The following is a 20,662-nucleotide window of genomic DNA, read 5'->3' on the forward strand; positions in this document are numbered from 1 at the left end:
AAATACTGAAGGAATTCGATGAGTTAGTAGGTGCACTCGACGAGGTGGGTCAACATGGACTATTGACCTTGACTGTTGACTTTGACTTTGACCATGGTTGACCAAGTTTGACTCTTGGGGACATTTTTGGTATTTTGGGGTTTTGATGGGTTTGGTCACATGGTGGTTGTAGGAATTTGAGTCCGGAGCTGAGTTTTGGAGTTGGATTCTACCAGTTCAGCACTTCTTGTGAGGTGAGTGTTCCTCACTGTACTTGTTGGGTCGAAGGCACCAAAACTGACCCTTTTGGATTGATTTCTTGATTATTTCATGATTGAGTATTGTTGTGATCTGTTAGATATGTATCCTTGTATTAGGATGCTGCTATGCTTAGTGATATGTAATATCTGCTCGTTTTTGTGTTGACTGGTTATGTGTTTTATTGTTATGTATTTTTTGACATGTTTTGTGTGGTTGGGTTGAGGCGGACCTGCTTTGTGCTAAAGGCCAACAGACCCAGGGAGTCCCGAATAGACTGAAGGCTAGTGGGACGTACCAGTTAGGCCGAAGGCCGGAGAACGTCCCAGATAGACTGAAGGCATGATGTTGCGTACCATTCATGCTGAAGGTTATGTGAGCGTACCGAATAGACTGTAGGCCAGTGGGGCGTTCCAATCAGACTGAAGGCTCTGAATGCATGCTATTTGTGATATTATTCTGGTTATTGTATTGTGTTGGTATTTTGGGGGAAACTCACTAAGCTTTGGGCTTACCGTTTTGGATTACGTTTCAGGTACTTCTGAGAATCAGGGGAATAAGAAGACGTGATCATGCACCTCCTCATGTTTTTATTTCACGATTTTGGGATTTCTTTGATGTTGAACTCATTTTGAAAACAATTTATAAACAATGATGATATTTGGATTCAAGTAAAAGCTTTAAAATTTTCAAAATTTTATGGATGTTACATAAATAACATCTACATCTTATATATATATATATATATATATATATATATATATATATATATATATATATATATATATATATATATATATGGAGATAGGGAGTATACATTACAACCCCACCTAAGCTTAGGTACTAAACTTCTAAAATATGTCGTTTTAACATGCTAGATATACCCGGTTTGGTTTCACTTGATAAATATATCATCCTCCACAACGTTTCTCCCTTTCATTATCGTTTTACCATCCCTGTTTTCTTTCCTCAATTATTGTTAATTACTTGACCCAACTGAACATTACTAAACCCTAAATTTAAACCCTAAACCCTAAACCTAAACCCTAAACCCTAAATCTAAACCCTAAACCCTATACCCTAAACCTAAACACTAAACCCTAAATCTAAACCTGAAACCCTAAACCCTAAACCTAAACCTAAACCTAAACCTAAACCCTAAACCCTAAATCTAAACCCTAAACCCTAAACCCTATTGTGTCGATCTTGAATTTACATCTTGAAGTATTAATCGTGAATCCATTAACCGTAATCTTTATATAGTAAAACAATGTATTTTCAAGAGGTTTAGTACCTAAGCTTAGGTGGGGCTGTAATGTATATTCCCTTTTCCCTATATATATATATATATATATATATATATATATATATATATATATATATACACACACACTACACACTTTATGTTCATATTACACTTTCAAAACAAAAAAAGTTCTACTTTCTTCATATTTTCTTCAAAAAATGGACCTAAACCAAAATACCCCATCCATTCCAAAAACTATAAACACCCCAAACACTCCAAATGATTATCAAACATACATGCACTTGTTGAACTCTCTAATCCAACAACAATCTCTATTCACTAACCTTCCATACAACCTACAATTCTTCTAACAACAATGACCACAACAACAATTCATTCAACCCAAATTCCAAGGTTTTTAACAATAAACTTCTCTACCCACAATCTCCAAAACAATCATCTCAAGTCCCATTATCTCAATCCCAAACTGTGAACCTGGACAACGACGATGAATGGGTCCACGAAACACCACAACCATATCAAAGAAGGCAACCAAAAGCAAATGGGAAAAAGAAATTCGTGGCTTGGAACAAAGAAAAGGAAGAAGCTTTAGCAAAAGCTTGGATTTTCATATCCTGTGACTCGAGAAGAGACAACGCGTAATCCGGAGAAAGATTTTGGAATCGTGTTTTGGATCACTTTCATGCGCAACTTGGAAGGCAAACGGATCGGTCATATAACACGGTCAACGAAAAATGGCGTAATCTTCGCTCAGTTTGCACAAAGTTTAATGACATATTTGAAAATCTAAAAAATGTGCATAAAAGTGGTTCCAACAATTTCAACATTTTATCAACCGTGTGCTACCAATTCAAAGTTACCAACAATAGTAAACCATTTGGTCACCAAAAAATATTGGAAGTTTGCCGTAACGGTCCAAAATGAGTCCTTAATCTGGAGACATCGCATTCGAACTCGACCACCGACTCCAATAAAAGACCAAGAACTTCTGATTCGGACGTGAGCTTTGGGCTTGACCTCAATGATGACGTCGATGTTGCCGATGGAGATGGTCCACCGGAAGTCCAACTCCATCGACCACCAGGAATGGACAAAGCAAAACGGTCGGCGTCTTCAAGTGGAAAAGCAACCGCGACTAGCGACGACGAGCTTGTGAAATCCATAGATAAAACTCTAAGTTTTCTAGAAAAAAAAATACAAATCAACGGAGAAAGCTCGTCACAAAAAATTGCTCTTACCGGATCTCGACCTGGAAAATCTCGCAACATTTTTGAAAATCCAACAACATGTCCGTGCTAAATATGAAGAATAGGTTCTAATATTTATGTTTTAGTTGGTATGTTGTGTGTTTTTTAAGTAATTTAGGATAAATAGGTAACTTAGGATTTTTGTAATGTTCTTTCAAGTATTTTAGGATTTAAATTTATGTGTTTTAAAATTAATGTAATATCTTTTAATTTAATTTGTGTTTCATTTGAATTGCTTTTTTAATTTAATCTAATAATGTCAAATAAAAAAAAGAAAAATAAAAAAAAATATGTAGAATGATAATCATTTCCGAGAGCTAGCGGTTTGGTAGTAGGTTTGTAGTGTAGCTGACATGACGTTGAGGGACAATCATTTTTTCGATGGATTGGATGTGACTATACCCCTTAAAGGGCATGACATTGTAGCAATTGTTTTTGGACTAAAGTTGCCTATTCCCAATACTAGAGTGACCATTTATGTAACTTAATTTTACATTAATTTCGATCCTCTAACAATGACATAAATAATATTAAATGTTTGAACTTGTAGCTGCGTTTGAATCTTAGACCCAAGCTAAAGCGTGTGATTGGCGCCCCCCCTCTATTCCCTACCCTCCAATGCCTTCGTGTTCCTTGGTCAAATTCCCAATACCCAAACCACACATTCTCATTCCTTCATTTAAGCGTAACTGTTAGCCATTTTCTCCATGACCTTCAACCTCCGAAAACCCGACCCGAGAACAGTTCAAGCTATCCAAGCAACCATTACGATGAACAAAGTCAAGTTCGCTGCCACGTACCCATCTCTCCCCCCTTGGAATTTTGCTTTCTTTTCTCTCGAATTAGGTCAGATTTCAATTGCGTTTTAATCTTTCTGAAAACCCTTTTTGAATTTTCACAGTCGTCATTTTCATCCTCTTTTACGGTTGATTAGTCCATTCGATAATATGGTTTTTGTCAAATGTGTCATGAATTTCATTATCCCCTTTTGCTGCTGTTACGTCTTTGTTTCCTCTGTTTTCTCGCTTCAGTTCGAATTCACCGGTTGTGATTAAATGGAACAATTTTTTTTTTCCTAAACGAAATTACCCTCTTCGATTTTACAACCATGGATTCAGTTCTTGAGTTTTTATACCCAAAATTGATTCTTTTCGTGTTGGGTTTCTGGTCTTCTGTCGCCACCTATTTGCTTCACCTGATTCGTTACTTCACAAGGTATTATTTGTATATTTCGTTTACTTTCTCTATATTCAAAACCAAAACAAAACAAATGAAATTGCGTCTTATCATATGATGTAAAGTTTGATTGTGTTCATCTTTTTTTGTATTTCAAATTACAGAATCACTAGCGGTTCTTCAAAGGGTGTATCAAATGATTTGCGGATCGTATCAACAGAAGCCATTGAAGCGAGTTTAAAGGTAACTGAATCGAACATGGAATTTGAAGAAAAACAGGAACTTTTACAGTTTTTAAGTATAGAAAATGATGATGTTGATGAAAAAGAAGACGAAGAAGAAGCCCCTGAGTTCTCATTTACCTTTAAATTCCCTACCTTTGAAGAATTCAGTAAAAACCAGAAAGATTTCTCTCATTTGCTTAATTTCGTAGAACCCTTACCTGAATGCATTGATCCAATCGAGATTTCAATGGAAGTTTCTAAAATTGATACAAATTCGGACGATGGGTATGTAACTACGTATTACTTCTACAATAGAATAAAAATGTTCTTTTTTTTTTATTTATTTATATTCTTATTAGATTGCAAATTTTATTTCCATCTAGGTCCTACCATGTGTCAGATAAAGAAGATCAAACAAAAGATGATTTCGAAGATCAAGGAGTGAACGATGAATCGATGGTTGAAACTTCAAATGAACAAAAGATTGAGGAAGAAAAGGAGCAAGAAGAAATCGATACTTCCATAGAAGAAAAACTTCATAACGAAAGTTCAATCAGTTCAAGAAATCTTGATTCGCCCACAAATGATCTACATTTCGATAATGGGTTCTTGTCAGATCTAGACTTTGAATTACAATTTGATGAAAAAGAACAAAAAAACTTGTCAAAACCCGAGTTTTTATCCGAGAATGATTTTAGTACAAAATCAAGAAATGTAAAGGGGAATGAACATGAGAAAAGCGCATCGAATGATACGACAAACAAGTTGGAATCTTTATGGGAACATCAGGAATTGATTGAGCAATTAAAAATGGAGATCAAAAAGGTCAAAGCTACAGGACTTCCGACAATTTTTGAGGAATCAGAATCGCCTCCAAAGATAATGGAGGAATTGAAGCCATGGAAGATTGAAGAAGTGTATCAAAATGGAGGGAAGATGAGTGAAGTTCATAAGTTTTACAAGAGTTATAGAGAAAGAATGCGTAAATTCGACATCTTCAATTACCAGAAAATGTACGCTATAGGTAATATTACTTTTACCTTTTTCTTCTATTTTTAGTATTTACTTCCCTACTATGCTATTACTTTTGCTAATTTGATTATTTTTATCCGTAATAATTAGTAAATAAGAATAATAATCAATTCATTATTAACCAAAACAATGAAAACTAATTATTGTGACTTCAAGTTGTAATATATATATTTTAAAAGCAAATCCAACCTATTTGTTGTTTTTAATTTTTTTTATTAAGTTTTGTTTGGGTACGATATATTTTTATGAATAGAAATAAATAACTACAACTCTTGTTAGTTTATCAAAATCTGATTATTTAAATGATGAAATAATATAGATGAAGTTATATTTAAATTGTAGTTTTGGGTCTCATAAGTATTTTATTAAGTACATAAAGTTATGGGTATGCCTCGTTTTCTTTTTAAATTAAGTAAAGGTAACCCTAATTTTTGGTGAAGTAAAAAACTAATAAATGAAAACTTGAAGGGTATTTAGAAAATGCATTATGTGTTGTTGCCTAGCGTTGCACACAATCTTTCATGATAAATAATTACAAAAAGAAAATGAAAATTATAAAGGGACCCATTTTATCTGGTTAGGTGGGGTTTAAAGAGAAACACAAAAACTGTGAAACTTTTCAGTTTTCAAGGTTTAAGAATGATGACTTATGGAATAGAAAAAAAGGTATCTTTTGGAGGTGGGGAACAACAGGAGGATTTTTGTTTTTGTTTTTTTTTTTATTGTTTTTTTTTTTTTTTAATTTATCAAACTGTAATGTAAAAAACTTTAGGTAACCGACTTTATTGAAGAAAAAAAGTAGCATAGTGAATAGTTACATGCATAAAAATGATTGTTAACATAGCGTACATTCTCTTCGCATGTATATCTTGAGAAAAAGTTTATAGTATGGATATTTTTAATATTTTTATTTCTACTTGGTAAAAAAAACCCTTGAATAAATTCACAAAAGGCATGCTCCACTATTTGATTAATAAGGTGGGGGACAAGATAATATACAATTAAAAGCACTAAATATATTCTTGCAATCTTAATGGATATGCACTCATGTTATGTAATGTGTTTGCCTTTTCTTGAAATCGCGTTATTTGTTTATTTTAATATGACAACATGAATATAATAATGTGCAAATTTTGACCCTTTTTGTGTAATCTTGTGAAAGCTAATAAATTAATATAAAGTATAGAAAAATCATACCTACAAGGTTTTTCTTGAATATTTCAAAACACTATTTAAATTCGTTACCTACTATAATTATATTTCTTTATTTAAAATCTTTATTGGTACCGGCTTTACCGAAGTGAATTTTAGTAATGGGTTTTTAGTTTCTTGTTTGATATTTATTTTAAAAAAATATATTTTCGGTCTTGTAATTGTCAAGAAAGCTACTTTTGAATGTTATAATAATTGTTTTCTTTTATAGCACTCATTAGGGATCCCACAAAATCTTGTTTGGTACCCTGATTGATGTACGTATATTACGACATTTTACCTAAATAAATATTGTCATGTTTTTTACTACCAAAATTCACATTAAAAATGACAATTGAGATAAATGTAAAATTAAGATAGATATAAAGTTTCCAATCTCCCACGTTAATAAATTGATTATCGATTATAATTCTTGAAATCACACTATTTACTTTGAAAACACAATCTAATAGCATCATATCTCCATTTCTTTCATTGTATTAATCTATCCATTTATAGCAATGAAAATTTACTTTATATTTGGATGAGATTGTTATAATAATTTATATGGGGATGACATTGCTAATAAGAAGAAATGTAAATAGAATGCTATAATAAACAAATAAATTAAAGTACATTGCGATTTCTTTTTACATTTAACTCATAGATTTTGATATTTCATCCATATAATTTACAGGTTTTTTACATTTAAAAGATCCTCTTGAGTCATCTTCAAGCTCAAAGTCTTTGGTTCCCGAAATCACAACACTTCTTAACCAAAGCTTCACAACAACAAAAGGAAAGAAACATGAGAATGACCCAACAATTAAATTTATCAAAGAACTACAAAGTGATTTAGAAGTTGTGTATGTTGGTCAAATGTGTTTGTCTTGGGAAATCCTTCATTGGCAATATGAAAAGGCTTTGGAAATATGGGAATCCGACCCTCATGGGATTCGGCGTTTTAACGACATTGCGGATGAATTCCAACAATTTCAAGTGTTGATCCAAAGATTCGTTGAAGATGAATCGTTTCAAGGTCCAAGAATCCAAAATTATGTCAAGAATCGATGCGTTTTTCGTAATCTTCTACAAGTTCCTGTGATTAGAGGTGAGAAAATAAGGGCGTTGTTAGTTTGTTGATTGGACGGAATATGACGGAATCGGAATTCGAGATTCCATTCCATGGTGTATATGGAATCGGAATTGGAATTGGAATTCAAGATTCAAGATTCCATTACACAGAGTGTATGGTTCATGGATTTTGACGGGATCCCTAGGAATCGGAATTCGAGATTCCATTCCATGGTGTATACGGTTTGTCGATTATCATGGAATCCGACGGAACTGGAATCTCGGATTCCATTCCATGGGGTGCTTGGTTCATGGATTCCGGTGGTACCCGCCGGAATTCGAATTCAAGATTTCATTCCATGGTGTGTTCGGTTCCCGAATCGACGGAATTCAATCCCATCATATTCCAAATTTGATGGATTTCACTATTTCTAGGGATGGGTGGAGGGAATTTTTTTTCCACTCTGTCAAAAGACCAAAATACCCTCATCCTATATATATTGAAATAATTAAAAAGTATAAAACCTAATTCTTGAAAGATTCCGTTTCTTCCAAAAACATTTGACAAACAACTTTTCACAAAATTTGGAATTTAACTTCTTTTTCTCATGAATTACTTGCAGAAGATCATTCGAAAAACAAGAAGGCGAAAAATGAGGTGTTCTATGATATTACAAGTGACACACTTGTTGAAATTCTCGAAGAATCAATACGAATATTTTGGCGATTTGTTCGTGTTGACAAATATAAAAGACAAACCCCCATAGAGTTTCAAAAACCCGAGGATTCCCAACTTTTCACTGATCTCCAGAAAGATTTGCATAAGGTTAGATTTTTGCCATTTTTTACTTTGAAACAAACTTTTTAACGAACAATTTAATGATTTGTTGTAATGAAAGAATGAAAACCCACATGAAATTCCAATCTTTTTGACATTTTATTATTTGTTTTTGAATTTGTAGAAGGAAAGAAAGCTAAAAGAACAATTGAGAAGTGGGAATTGCATACTAAAGAAGTTGAGAAGATGTAAAGAAGAAGAAGAGATTGAAGATCAAGTGCTTTACTTCTTTTGTCAAGTAGATATGAAATTAGTGTCGAGAGTGCTACAAATGTCTAGATTAACAAGTGATCAATTAATATGGTGTCATAATAAACTAAGTAAAGTTAGTTTTGTGAACAGGAAGATTCATGTAGAACCTTCATTTTTGCTATTTCCTTGCTAATTTTTTGGCCTAATCCTAACACCCTTGATGGTGTATTTTGTTTTATTATTTTTATTTTTTGTGCATTTTCAGTCAATGTTTTTGGTATTAATATTGTTACTTTTGCTTCTCTCATCGTGTTAGCGGTTTTTTTAACACTTAATAAATTGAAGCTTCCTTCGAAATCACAACAATGGGTATTAGTTTATGAAAAAAAAAAAAAAAAAAAAAAAAAAAAAAAAAAAAAAGGTTGTGAAAATAAACGAACCATTTCCACCGAACCTAGAGATGTTAGCAATGTTTCACTTTGAACACAATTTGATGAGTTATTTAACACATAACCAAATGCCTAAAATGTTTATAGATAAACTTGAAAAACTTGTGGAATCAATCTTTTTTTAGCAACATAAATGAAAAAACATGGTGATAGATAGATCAAATTATCCGCATATCATTGGATATGAATCTTCAAAATTAAGTTCCATGCAAACACCCATAAATACTTTTAAAGTATTACAAATGCATCAAAAACATTATAAATTGGTCTTTATATGGTTATACCATGGCATATAATATGTTCCCGAATGCACTCATAACTCATTAATGGTGCTTGTACCTTATTCAAATAAGGGTCTATCTGAAAATACAGATGGCTAAAGACATTACTATATCAAATGCTTAAACACATCCATTGATCTTCAAGTTGATTCCACCTAAACTTAAAGTCTTATACCCTCTCTTAGCAACATTAAATACAGGATAGTTGGACTGCGACATTAAGTATTAAAGAACTAGAAGACGAGAATCGAGACAAAGCTTCCAAACTTCAAATGAGTTCTTTCCACAAACAAATGAGTATATCTTGTTATCCCAACACTCCGAAAAGTAAAAACTCAGAAAGTACGTAGTACCTACAAAATATTATGGATCATCCAAAGGCATTCGGACACAAAAAATCTATAATACTCACAACAAAAGTAATAACAATGGCATGGAGCTAAAAAAGAGTTCAGTTTACAATGAAATCCCATGAACAATGGGTAGCTTAGCAAGTTTAAGGAACTCCATAAAGTATATTATCCACCTTAACAAAAAATTTGTAACATTCATCATTTTCAAAACAGAAGAAACAAACGATCCTACCTACCACTTGTTGAGATTAGACTCAAAACCGTAACTCTGATACGACTTGTTTGTACCTGATTCAAAATCGTAGTTATGATACCGGTTGTTGGAATTTAGTACGACGAAACATTCATAGTCCCGAAGTGACAAACCAACAAAGGATATGAAAAATAATCGGATCACAAAACTAATAATGGATACTAATGTACTATGTTCTCAACCAATACAAAACAATCAACTAAAACAAAGAAACTAAAATTTGGGCAACGCTTAGTATTTTGGTTAATTTATTAATATTAACATTTTTTTTTTCGAACTACAAAAATTTATTTGAAAAAGGAAGCTAGCAAGAAACTAGACAAACAAACAAATTACATAACAACATTTACTAGGTTTTGAAGCAAGATATATACACTAAACTCTCAATATTTTCATCGATTTGACAAGAAAATCTTAAATTTTACTTTTTTGACAGTAAAGTTCAAATTACCGGCAATTTTTGACACTTTTACTCTTTTTTTCTGGTTAGCCTGTAATTATGAATTTTTTGTCAAAAAAATAAGTTTTAGGACTTTCTTGTCAAATCGTCAATTAAAACTTTACTGCCAAAAAAATAAAGTTTAGGACATTCTTGTCAAATCGTTGAAAATATTGGGGTTTTAGTGTATTTCGTAACCCACGAACTTTTAATTATGACTTTTGTTGCAACACCATTGTTTTTCTTACAATCATCATCTTTACCCTAACACAATCACGATAAGGAGAAACATATGCAAAAGAGAGAACGAGAAAGGGTGAAAAAACTTGTAAAACTTTATTCTTGCTTCACCGCCAAATCTTGAACTAAAAAGTGGGAACAGATTATACAAACACAAAAAGCCAACACAACTCTGGCTATTTCTTTCTTTTTTTCTTGATTATTTTCATTTTTTTCAATATCGTTTTGTTGAGATTAAAAAAACGATTTAACAAAAAGCAAACATTAAAGATTTCAATAGGATCTAACTGACTAGAGAAGGTTTCAATAACTATTATGCTTAAAGAATATCATACCATTCAACTTCTAACAAAAAAAATGGATATATACACTAAAGTCCCAATATTTTCAACGATTTGACAAGAAAATCCTAAATTTTATTGTTTTGATAGTAAAGTCATAGTTGACGATTTAACAAGAAAGTTCTAAACTTTATTTTTTTGACAAAAAAATCCTAATTACCAGCTAACCTAAAAAAAGGGTAAAAGTGTCAAAAACCGCTGGTAATTTGGATTTTACTGTAAAAAAATATAGTTTAGGACTTTCTTGTCAAATCAATGAAAATATTGGGACTTTAGTGTATATACCCTTCCAAAAATAATAAACTTGAACTTATTTCATATAAAATTTTACTGGTTAAAATTTATATTTAATTTTAATTCGACGTTATACGGATTAGAACCGGTTTCTAACTTTGTTAATAAAACATCATTTTATTATTAAGTTATGGAGTTTAGATTAAGTTTAAAAATAAATATTTTAAACCTTTTATATGTCAAAAGTTTGGCTACTTTAGAGTTTAAAACTCAAAAGCTCTTTTTAACGAAAAAACTCAATTTTGACATCTTATGTTGAAACTTTTATATAATACTCTAAACCCCAAGTTTGATGTTATTTTTGTAAAAATGTTTTTAGCATGACAAACAAATTTATCATACATACAACATCTTATAATAACAAAAATAAACATCACAATGCATTTAAAATGTATAAACAAAGTCATTTTCTAGTAATATTTATTGTGAGTCATCACAACAAATATTAAATCATGTCCTAAAGGACATATTATGACACTTCAAGGTCTTCAAGAGGTTTCATGTCTTCATAAGAACTTTATGCTCCATCTTGTTACATTATATAAAAAATAAAATACAACTAGTCTAAAACTAATTTGTTACATGTAAAATGAACAAATAATACCTATTTATCTAATCATCATATGAATAAATAAATACCAACCACAAATGTCCTAATGGCTGGTTTATACAAACATATCAACAAACAACTCTTTGTTTTTTCTAAGGCAACTTTTATATAACCAAAATATATGAAAAATGGTTATATAAAAATAAACACTTTTAACAACAAGTTGTCAAAGAAAACAAATATGAACATTTCTTTAGCCAAAAAGAAATCCATGCTTGTTTTCCAAAAACCAAAGATTATTATAACATAAGAATCATTCTAACATTTAAAAGATGGCTCTGATACCACTGAATGGTTTTTGTTGCATAAAATACATAGTTTTTCATAAAAAGCGGCAACGAAAGCTTTAAAATTTTCTTATAAATTTTGAGTCTAGCAACAAAACAAACCATCAAGGATCCTTTTAAAGAGATGAAAATGATATTATAAAACCATAGGGTGTTTAGAAAATACAACCTTTGTAGCCTTTGGAACCTCTTGGATTTGGGGTGTTGAAGTAGATGGCAAGAACAAGAAGTTTGATCTTCTCTGTAAGTAATCCACCAACAAGAATGAGGTACCAAAATTGCTAGATTTCTTCTTGTAAACTTTGTTCTTGTAGCCTTAAGTACTTAAACAATTAATCACTAAAACAAAGACCCAAAGTAAACACCAAAAGCTTGTAATGTCTTCAAAAGAGGAAAGAGCTCCAAGCTCTTCACTAGCTCACGGTTTTGAGAGAAAAGAAAAGAGAAGATAACTTAGCCCAAAAACTTGTGATATCTTCATGCATAAGACCCTCTATTTATAAACTCATCAAAGTATGGTCTTTTGAATATTATATTCAAAAGTATGGGCTATAAAGAGAGGCATGGGGGACATGATCATGGAGGTTGACAAGCAACCTCCATGCTTCTTACACAATTTCGGCTATATGGCCTTTTTAATATAAAAATGTTTCTTTTGTCCTTTAACCATGGTAGAGTAAGTCCTTGAATTAATCATGGTTAACTAAAGTATCCAAAACTTTGTACATGACATATTTTATAATACCTTATCATATAAAGGCTATTTTTCTACTTCTTACAAAATTGTTTTCATAGAACAATAATTTTTTTCTAATTAAAGACAAGAGTTGAATTTATTTATTAATATCAAATATATAATAAATATTCAATAAGTACCAACTTGATTAAGGTGTGATCCTATAGGATCATATGTTATTTGCAATGTCACTCAATAATGATTCTTGGGCATATAGATCCAACATTATGTAGATGACATTGTAATTGTTGGATCCTCTCAATATGTCACAACTGGCATTTTGCTAGGAAATTCTACTTTCATGCAATCATTCGCCTAGTGTAATAACTTGTACTCTAAGTGAATACCATACTCTATTCTCATTAAAATACATCACATATGTTCAAATAAGGGTTGGAAACCCTAGAAATCCCGGCTCAAGTTCATTATGGACTAGGATTCTCTTATTGGGTCTAAGGGACCAATAAATCATCAATTCATCAATCTATAACATTTTGGGCGATTTGGTCCTAGAATGATTCATTCTACCTCCAATGGACCATGATGTTTCATAAATGATTTAATTAACCTTAATGGGCCATAAATCCATTCCTTTTCTTACCATTTTGGGTCGTGAACCTTCTTAAAGGCCCAATGGGCCGAAAATCTATTATTAGGCTTCATAAATTTGATCAAGTTAAGAGAAGGCCCAAATTCCCTCAATTCCTTTCTCTTAAGCCCAAATTTTAGGCCCATTATGCTTATTAGACAAAAAAAAAATGAAAACAAGATAAATTGTGCACTTGCCACCTCTTTATTGCATGGTGGATCTCCATGCACATCACCATACTCCCTCTATCTCCTCCCTTCTTCTTATTCACGACTAAAACACCTCACACCACCCTCATTCTCTCAAAAATATTTCAAGAAAACTCTCTCAAAACACTCAAGAAGATCCTCCTTCCTTCCATCCAAATTTACGAGATCTCTAGGTGTTTCAAGAAGATCTTCACTAAAGACCATCAATCTTGGGTAAGTCTTTCTTAGATCCATGGATTAACTTCTTGATCTCTTCAAAAATCTCCTCTTACACCCATATTTTGTGGATCATGTTCTTAGAACCATCTAAGTTCAAGATCTACTCAAGAGAGTTGCTAGGATCAAAAATCTTCTTCCACTTCTTCATCAAAACCGATCTATCACCCCAAGGTGAGTTCATACCCCCTTGTTTTTGGGGAAGAATACAAGTTGATTTGTGTAGATCTATGTGTATATGCATGACTATGTGCATTTTCCATGAATTATTTGGTGATTATGTGTTGATTTCTTCATTAATCTAAAAATATGTTAAGAACTTGAAGTTTATCACTTGGATCTTCATAAAAACCTTGAGAAAAGTATTTTTTTTTATCACATATAATACATTTAAACTAGTAGATCTGAGATTTATACACTTTAAATAGCAAAAATGAGTGTTGTGTTGTAAGATCTATAAATTAAACTCATAAAACAGCCCTTGACAGGAAAGTTTTGGTCCAATCTCGGAATGTTTTGACCCTCTTAATGGAAGTATTTTTTTCAAAACTGTTTTACATGGATAAAGTTCATATTTATATTTTTAAAATGACTACTCTCACGTTTACATACGATTTTTCTACAATTTTTGGCGAATTTTACAAAATTGCCTATCATATTTGAAATAATTTCGGACCAACCTGTGAAGATGAGTAATTTCACACTAGTTTGAGGCCATAAAAAATTATGACAAAAATTGTGAACAAAGTAGACAAAATTTCCAAACTTCTAGAATTTATGGATCCAAATTTCGAATTACGATGAATTTTCTAAAAACTAGGTCAGAAAAGCCAAAAACCAGAAAAATGTGTATTTTCACAAAAAACCAAGCCAAAAATGATATTTTTGACAAAATGGTTTTAAAATGTTATTTTAACCACAAACTAGTCATCAACACAAGTTTTGAACAAAATGGACACCAAAGTGTTATCCTTACAAAAATTGGGCATTAATTGTAAATTTTTGGCTTATTGGGCCAAGAACATCATTTTTACAAAAAGTGGGCTTTTATATCAACTTTGTAAATAATCAAGCTACAATAAACAAAACAATAGCAAACGGGTTATAAACGATATTCATATCCTTATCGGGCTTGGAAATAATATACATGTTTAGTGGGCCTTATTGTCCTTTTACATGCATATTGGGCTTAGGATAGACATTCATATTCCTTTGAGCCTGGAAATAATAGACACGTATAGTGGGCCTTAGTGGTCCACTTACACGTTTATTGGGCCTGGGAATGGGTTTTATATGCATTCTTCTTTTTATGCTATTTTAGTAAATACTTGAACCAAAACCAATGATAAACCAACAAATGGATTTAATTTGATCATTTTCTAGGTTATTGGGTCTTAGTGGCCCATTGTTATGTGTGAGAGGTCCTGTATATGTTTATTGGGTCTCATTGACCCATTAACATGTGCGACGGACCTTGGATACTATTTGTGTGCTATTTGGGCCTGTAAATACTTTACATGTGAAATGGGCCTAAGTGTCCTTTCATATATATTTCAGGCCCATGTTATATAATCTCATTCCAGTTGGGTCCTGAACTGATTTACATGTTTAGCGATGCCTTAGTGGTTCACTTACATGGATCATTGGGCCTGGAAAGAGTTTATACCTTTTTCTTCGCGTGAATTCGATTAAGGATCTATGAGTTTTGTCGGTTGGCACCTATTAAGTGTACGATCGTAGCCTGTAGTTATAACCAGAGTCTCTTGGAGGGAGAACGGGGATTTGTGTATAGATCTATATGGGGATGACACCCCACACCTGAGCTGTTCGCTACAATTACACTAACTCAGTCTAGGGTGACGAAACCCTTATAATCAAAGTCAAAACCGGTGTCCAACGATGCCAAGATAGGTGAAATTGTCATTATTTAGTATGGTTATGACGGTTCACTTAAAGGAATTAACGTTATGAAGTTTACGGAAGACCTTTTTTCTTTACAGGCAACATCAGGTTGTCTTGGAACATTCTCTTTACATGCTCTTACATTCTCTCTATATTCTCTTTACCTTTTTAGTCAAATAAACAATAACATACATGCATTAATACAAGATCTAACACAAACACACTAAACAGTTTTCAGAAAATATCGGATTTTCTGGTCGTTTTTCAAAGTTATACAAATCATTTTCACAATCATGCTTATGAACTCACCAACATTTTTATGTTGACCGTTTTCAAAATAACTTGTATTCTCAGGAAACCGTTGAAGCAGGATGAACGAAACAAACTAATAGATATTGTGTGATATTTTGTTTCATCATACTCTTACTATTTTGGCATGTAATATTCAAACACAATACTCGATGTAAACAATGTATGTTGTTATATTACATGTGTGATGATGATGATGATGATGTTATGTTTCAATTATATACACTGTAATGATATTTCAAGATGAAGTCACGCACAATGTCACACCCTAAAACCGAGAACGGCGGAAATGTTCGGGGGCGGAGGACGTCATGTCAAGTATCATAACAATCGAATAGTAAAGAAAGTACACACCACCATAATATAAATATATTTGAAAGGTTTACATGATTATATGTGTTACATGTTTGCAAAAGAAATCAAATACAATATGGTGACCCAAAATATGTTACTAACGCCAGCACGTTAGTCCTCAAAAGTAGTTGCTACGTGGTTTAGCGGTTTCCTGAGAATACAAGTTATTTCAAAGAAAAAGTGTCAACATTTAAGTTGGTGAGTTCATAAGTAGTGTTTTGAGGAAATGTATGCCATTCGAAAGTGCGTGTGTGTTTTCCAGAAAATCCGATATTTTCTTATTAGTGTATGAAATGAATATGAATGATTGTTGTATAAATTGTATGTACTTGAACCAGGAAAATCCCTTATTTTCCTAAAAGTGAAATGCAGTCTCAAATGACAAACCGTAAGCTATAAGCAACTATGACATGCTCAAAAGAATGATGTTGTAAATCGTTATTGTACAAAATGAATGTATATGAACCAGGAAAATCCTATATTTTCCTAAATGTGAAATGCAGTCTCAAATTACCAAGACCGTAAACTGTAAGCAATTATGACATGCTAAAAAGAAGATGTATAGTTTTATTGTTAAGTAAAACTAGTTGTGGAAGTGTTTATCCTGAGTTTTTGATTATGCTGATAATACCCTAGAATATAATTATTACCCCCAAGCATTATTGAGTTATGTATTACTACGTGCATAAGTCATTGTTTCCGCGTGTTCTGAGTTCCTCATAACCATACTAGACGTAGTACCTAATGTTGACATTTGTCACCCCTAATGACGGACTGTAGCTAACAGTCAGGGTGCGGAGTTGTCTTCCCCGTATAGATCTATACACACTTGTCACACTCTCCCTCCAAGAGACTCTGGTTATAGGTGGGGACTTTCGTTTGGTACAAACAAAGCCATATGACACCACATGATTGCTAACAACGAGTTCACGAGTAATATGATGAAAAATGGTTTGTATGAAATGATTTCCTTTTCTACCGTGTTACAAAGACGTGATGATGAGTTGAGTTTTCTTGTAAAAGCATCATGTTATAGTCGAAATGGTTACCCTTGATATAATATAGTATGCAAACGTATAAATAAAACATATTTCTATTTATAAAAGATATTGTATCCCAAGAGGGTAAAGTTGTGTTGTGAGGTATTTTGCATGATAATAACTTCATAAGATAGTTAAAACAATAGTATGAAAAGTATAGCAAAAGATCGATGTTTCACATGATTTTAGTCGTGCGTTTACTTGTATCCCCCCCCCCCCTTAAAAGTGTATAAAAACATTTACAAAACATTTGAAAATGTAGTTATAGGGGTATGAACTCACTTGATTGATTGAAGAAAGCGAGACGAAAACCGAGCAGAACTTCTACTCAAGAAAGCGGATTTCTCGGGATTCTCGGGAGCGTAAAACTTCCTTTCAAACTTGGATATGAAAACCGGGACTTTGGGATGGCTCCGAGGGTTGAAACTCAGAGCTTCAGCGCGAGAAAGGAAGGAAATGAGCAAAAATGGCCGGCACCCTCGTATCCTTTTTATAGTGGCTGAAAGCCTCGCGTACGCTGGGCGTACGCAACGTTAGGCATGACCGCATCCTCGGTCGAAGCATTGGAGCGACGTGGACGAGCTGGAGCCTAGGATCCGAGTAAGCTGGGCGTACGAGGGTATGCTGGGCGTAACCTAGATTGGTCCGATGACTCCTCCTTCGGATAATACCGGATTTTAATTAAATTTATATTTTAATTATTTAGTAAAATTCAAAAATCACAATTTGCTCATACGAAGTCAGATTCGGACGTTCTTTTTATGTACGTTTACGGTTTAATGATATCTAAAACATTCATTTAGATATCTAAGGCTAAAAATTATTGTATTGAAACTTCACGTTTTACGTCTATCAGTGTTGCCGGTTTTGCCGAGAATCTTCGGTTGGTCATAACTTCTTCGTTATAACTCGGATTCTAGGGTTCTTTATATGTATGACAACCTTGATACGATTCCTACTACTTAATTTAACACAAATAAGATTTTAGGAATGTTAAATTTTTACCTATATTTTACTTGCGTTCCATCATATTGTCTCGAAATATCAGGTTGTCACACACAAGCCCCTGGACGTTTCCGCCGTCTGGTTAGGGGTGTGACACAATACATAGTGATCAACTCGTTTGAGCCTTATCCACTTCTTTCCCAATCAAACATCTGGGTCGACTGAATTATTTTTTGGAGATCGAAGTGGTTCACAATTCAGGGGCCATTGTGTTGACGCAACATAAGTATGCGACAGATCTACTTAATCATTTTAATACGATGAATTGTAAAGGCATTTCAACCCCTATGTCTGTATCTGATAAGCTTGCTCTTGACTATGCGACTACACTAAATGACAATGATACATTCAAGTATAGAAGTATGGTGGGAGGTCTGCAGTATCTTACATTGACGATGCCAAATATCTCTTTTTATGTCAATAAAGAATGTCAATATCTGGCTCGACCCACGGTTGTACACATGGAAGCTGTGAAGCGAATTTTGAGATACATCAAAAATACCATATCAACTGGGCTTCGTATATAAAGATCCTCTTCAACATAGTTGAATGTATTTACAGATGCTGACTAGGCTGGTTATTTAGGTCCCGTTTGATAGTTGCTGGCTGAGAAAGTGTTGACTGGGAAATGTCTGTTTGGGTAACAGAGTTATAGTACTTTAGAGCAACTACAGGAGTACTGTTGTGAACAGAGTATACTATAAAAGGAAAGTATACGCAGCACGAGGGTCCCTTAACTAACGGGATCTCGTAAAATATAAGACTCGAATTGCACTAGTTTTAAACGTGTTTTAAAAACATACATAATACTGATGATTGGAAGTGAACCTATACTATAGTAGGGTCCTTCATTGCCTCTCTCCATTAAGAGGTCAAACTTCTCCGAATTCACCGTCGTTCTCCTCTGTTGGACAGTCCCTCTTGAAGTGTCCCATTATGCCACATAGATGACACATTCGAGAGATTCCGACATTGGTGGGTTAAGTAATGTGTTGGATCCGAGTCTTACAGTTTAAGCACTGCATTGTCCGACAAGGCCCATGATGGTGATAGTTGCATTTTTTGCACTTTGGGAGGTTGCCAGCATACTGTATGGCCGGGTTAGGGATAATTGGGATACTAGAAGAGGTGGTAGTAGGAGGTACAAAAGTCGTGGCCGCGAAGGCTGCCACAGTTTGTTGTCTTTTGCTCGCCCCTTGGGGTGATTTGCCTTTAGCTTTTGCCCATAACTTTTGTTTGTTATTCTTGGGCTTGGGATTCGGGATGTCGTGGTAGTTTGTTGCTTGTTGAGGTACTTGATTGTTACTTGGATTAGAATTATCGTTAACAATCCCGCTAGCATTTGCGTTGTTAGCGTTAAGGTGGGTCAGAACAGCTGACACGGCAGCCGAGACTGCAGCTTGAAAGGTAGTTGCATCAATCTAAAGAGTTGGTGTTTGGTTGATGGGTTGATCGTTTTTCTTCGACGACGTGATTCTGTTACACGGAAAGAAAAATGAATTTGTGAGCGAGTATGGTTGAACCTAGACGTAGTTTGATTGTTCGTGTAAATAATAGAAGTATGTTCTCGAAGGTTTGACCTACATCCCTATGATGCAGTCCCAGTACGGAATAGGAGTATGTTCACGAAGGTGTGACCTACATCCCTATGATGCAGTCCTAGTATGGAGTAGAAGTAAATTAATAGAATGGTCTCAAAATGCTTATCTTCCAAACCAGGGTATTATTGGTTGGTGGATAACATGATCCAACCTTTGAGAGAAACTTGGAAATGATCCCGGAGTTAAATTATCATAGTCCAATAACTTGACTAGATGGGGTTTTAGATAGACTCCAATGAAAGCATTTGAAAAAAGATTGACACGAAAGTTAGCCGACTGTCGATATCATTGATGTTTAAGACGTAATAGGTTTGGGAAATTGACCTTGTTGCAAGTCTTACATCATATTTGGAGTAGAAAAGTCTTCGACAGCATAAAGACTTAAATAAAAGTACTTACAGTACAAGGTAATTACATAGAAAGTACTACAGAGAACATAGACAGGAACACGGTATCTCTTACTGGCGATGGTCACCCCTATGGTGAACCCTTAGTTCGGTTAGTTGACGTTCCATATCAAGCAGGTATCTCTCGTACACCCTCTGGCGTACTTGGAGCCTATGACTTCGGCTCGGGTTTCAGCTAGTGCTTGCAGCAGGGTCTCATGGTTTCTATCAGATCTCTCACTTGTGATCAAGGCAATTGGTGCGAATGGTATGCATTCTTTCATTGGTAT

At 33.6% G+C, this 20,662-nt stretch overlaps 1 protein-coding gene across 1 annotated transcript; it reads left to right on the plus strand.

Annotated features, from left to right (window-relative positions):
* Positions 1-3,325: 3,325 nt before the first annotated feature.
* LOC145037173 (uncharacterized) lies at positions 3,326-8,716 on the plus strand. The gene is made up of 6 exons (XM_078985766.1): positions 3,326-3,966; positions 4,092-4,436; positions 4,535-5,175; positions 7,072-7,485; positions 8,072-8,274; positions 8,411-8,716. The coding sequence occupies exons 1-6, from the start codon at positions 3,860-3,862 to the stop codon at positions 8,669-8,671; spliced, it is 1,971 nt and encodes a 656-aa protein (XP_078841892.1). The 5' UTR covers positions 3,326-3,859; the 3' UTR covers positions 8,672-8,716.
* Positions 8,717-20,662: the final 11,946 nt, after the last annotated feature.

This window comes from Lactuca saligna, chromosome 3 (assembly GCF_052625555.1).
Source record: "Lactuca saligna cultivar CGN05327 chromosome 3, ASM5262555v1, whole genome shotgun sequence".
Taxonomy (NCBI): Eukaryota; Viridiplantae; Streptophyta; class Magnoliopsida; order Asterales; family Asteraceae; genus Lactuca; species Lactuca saligna.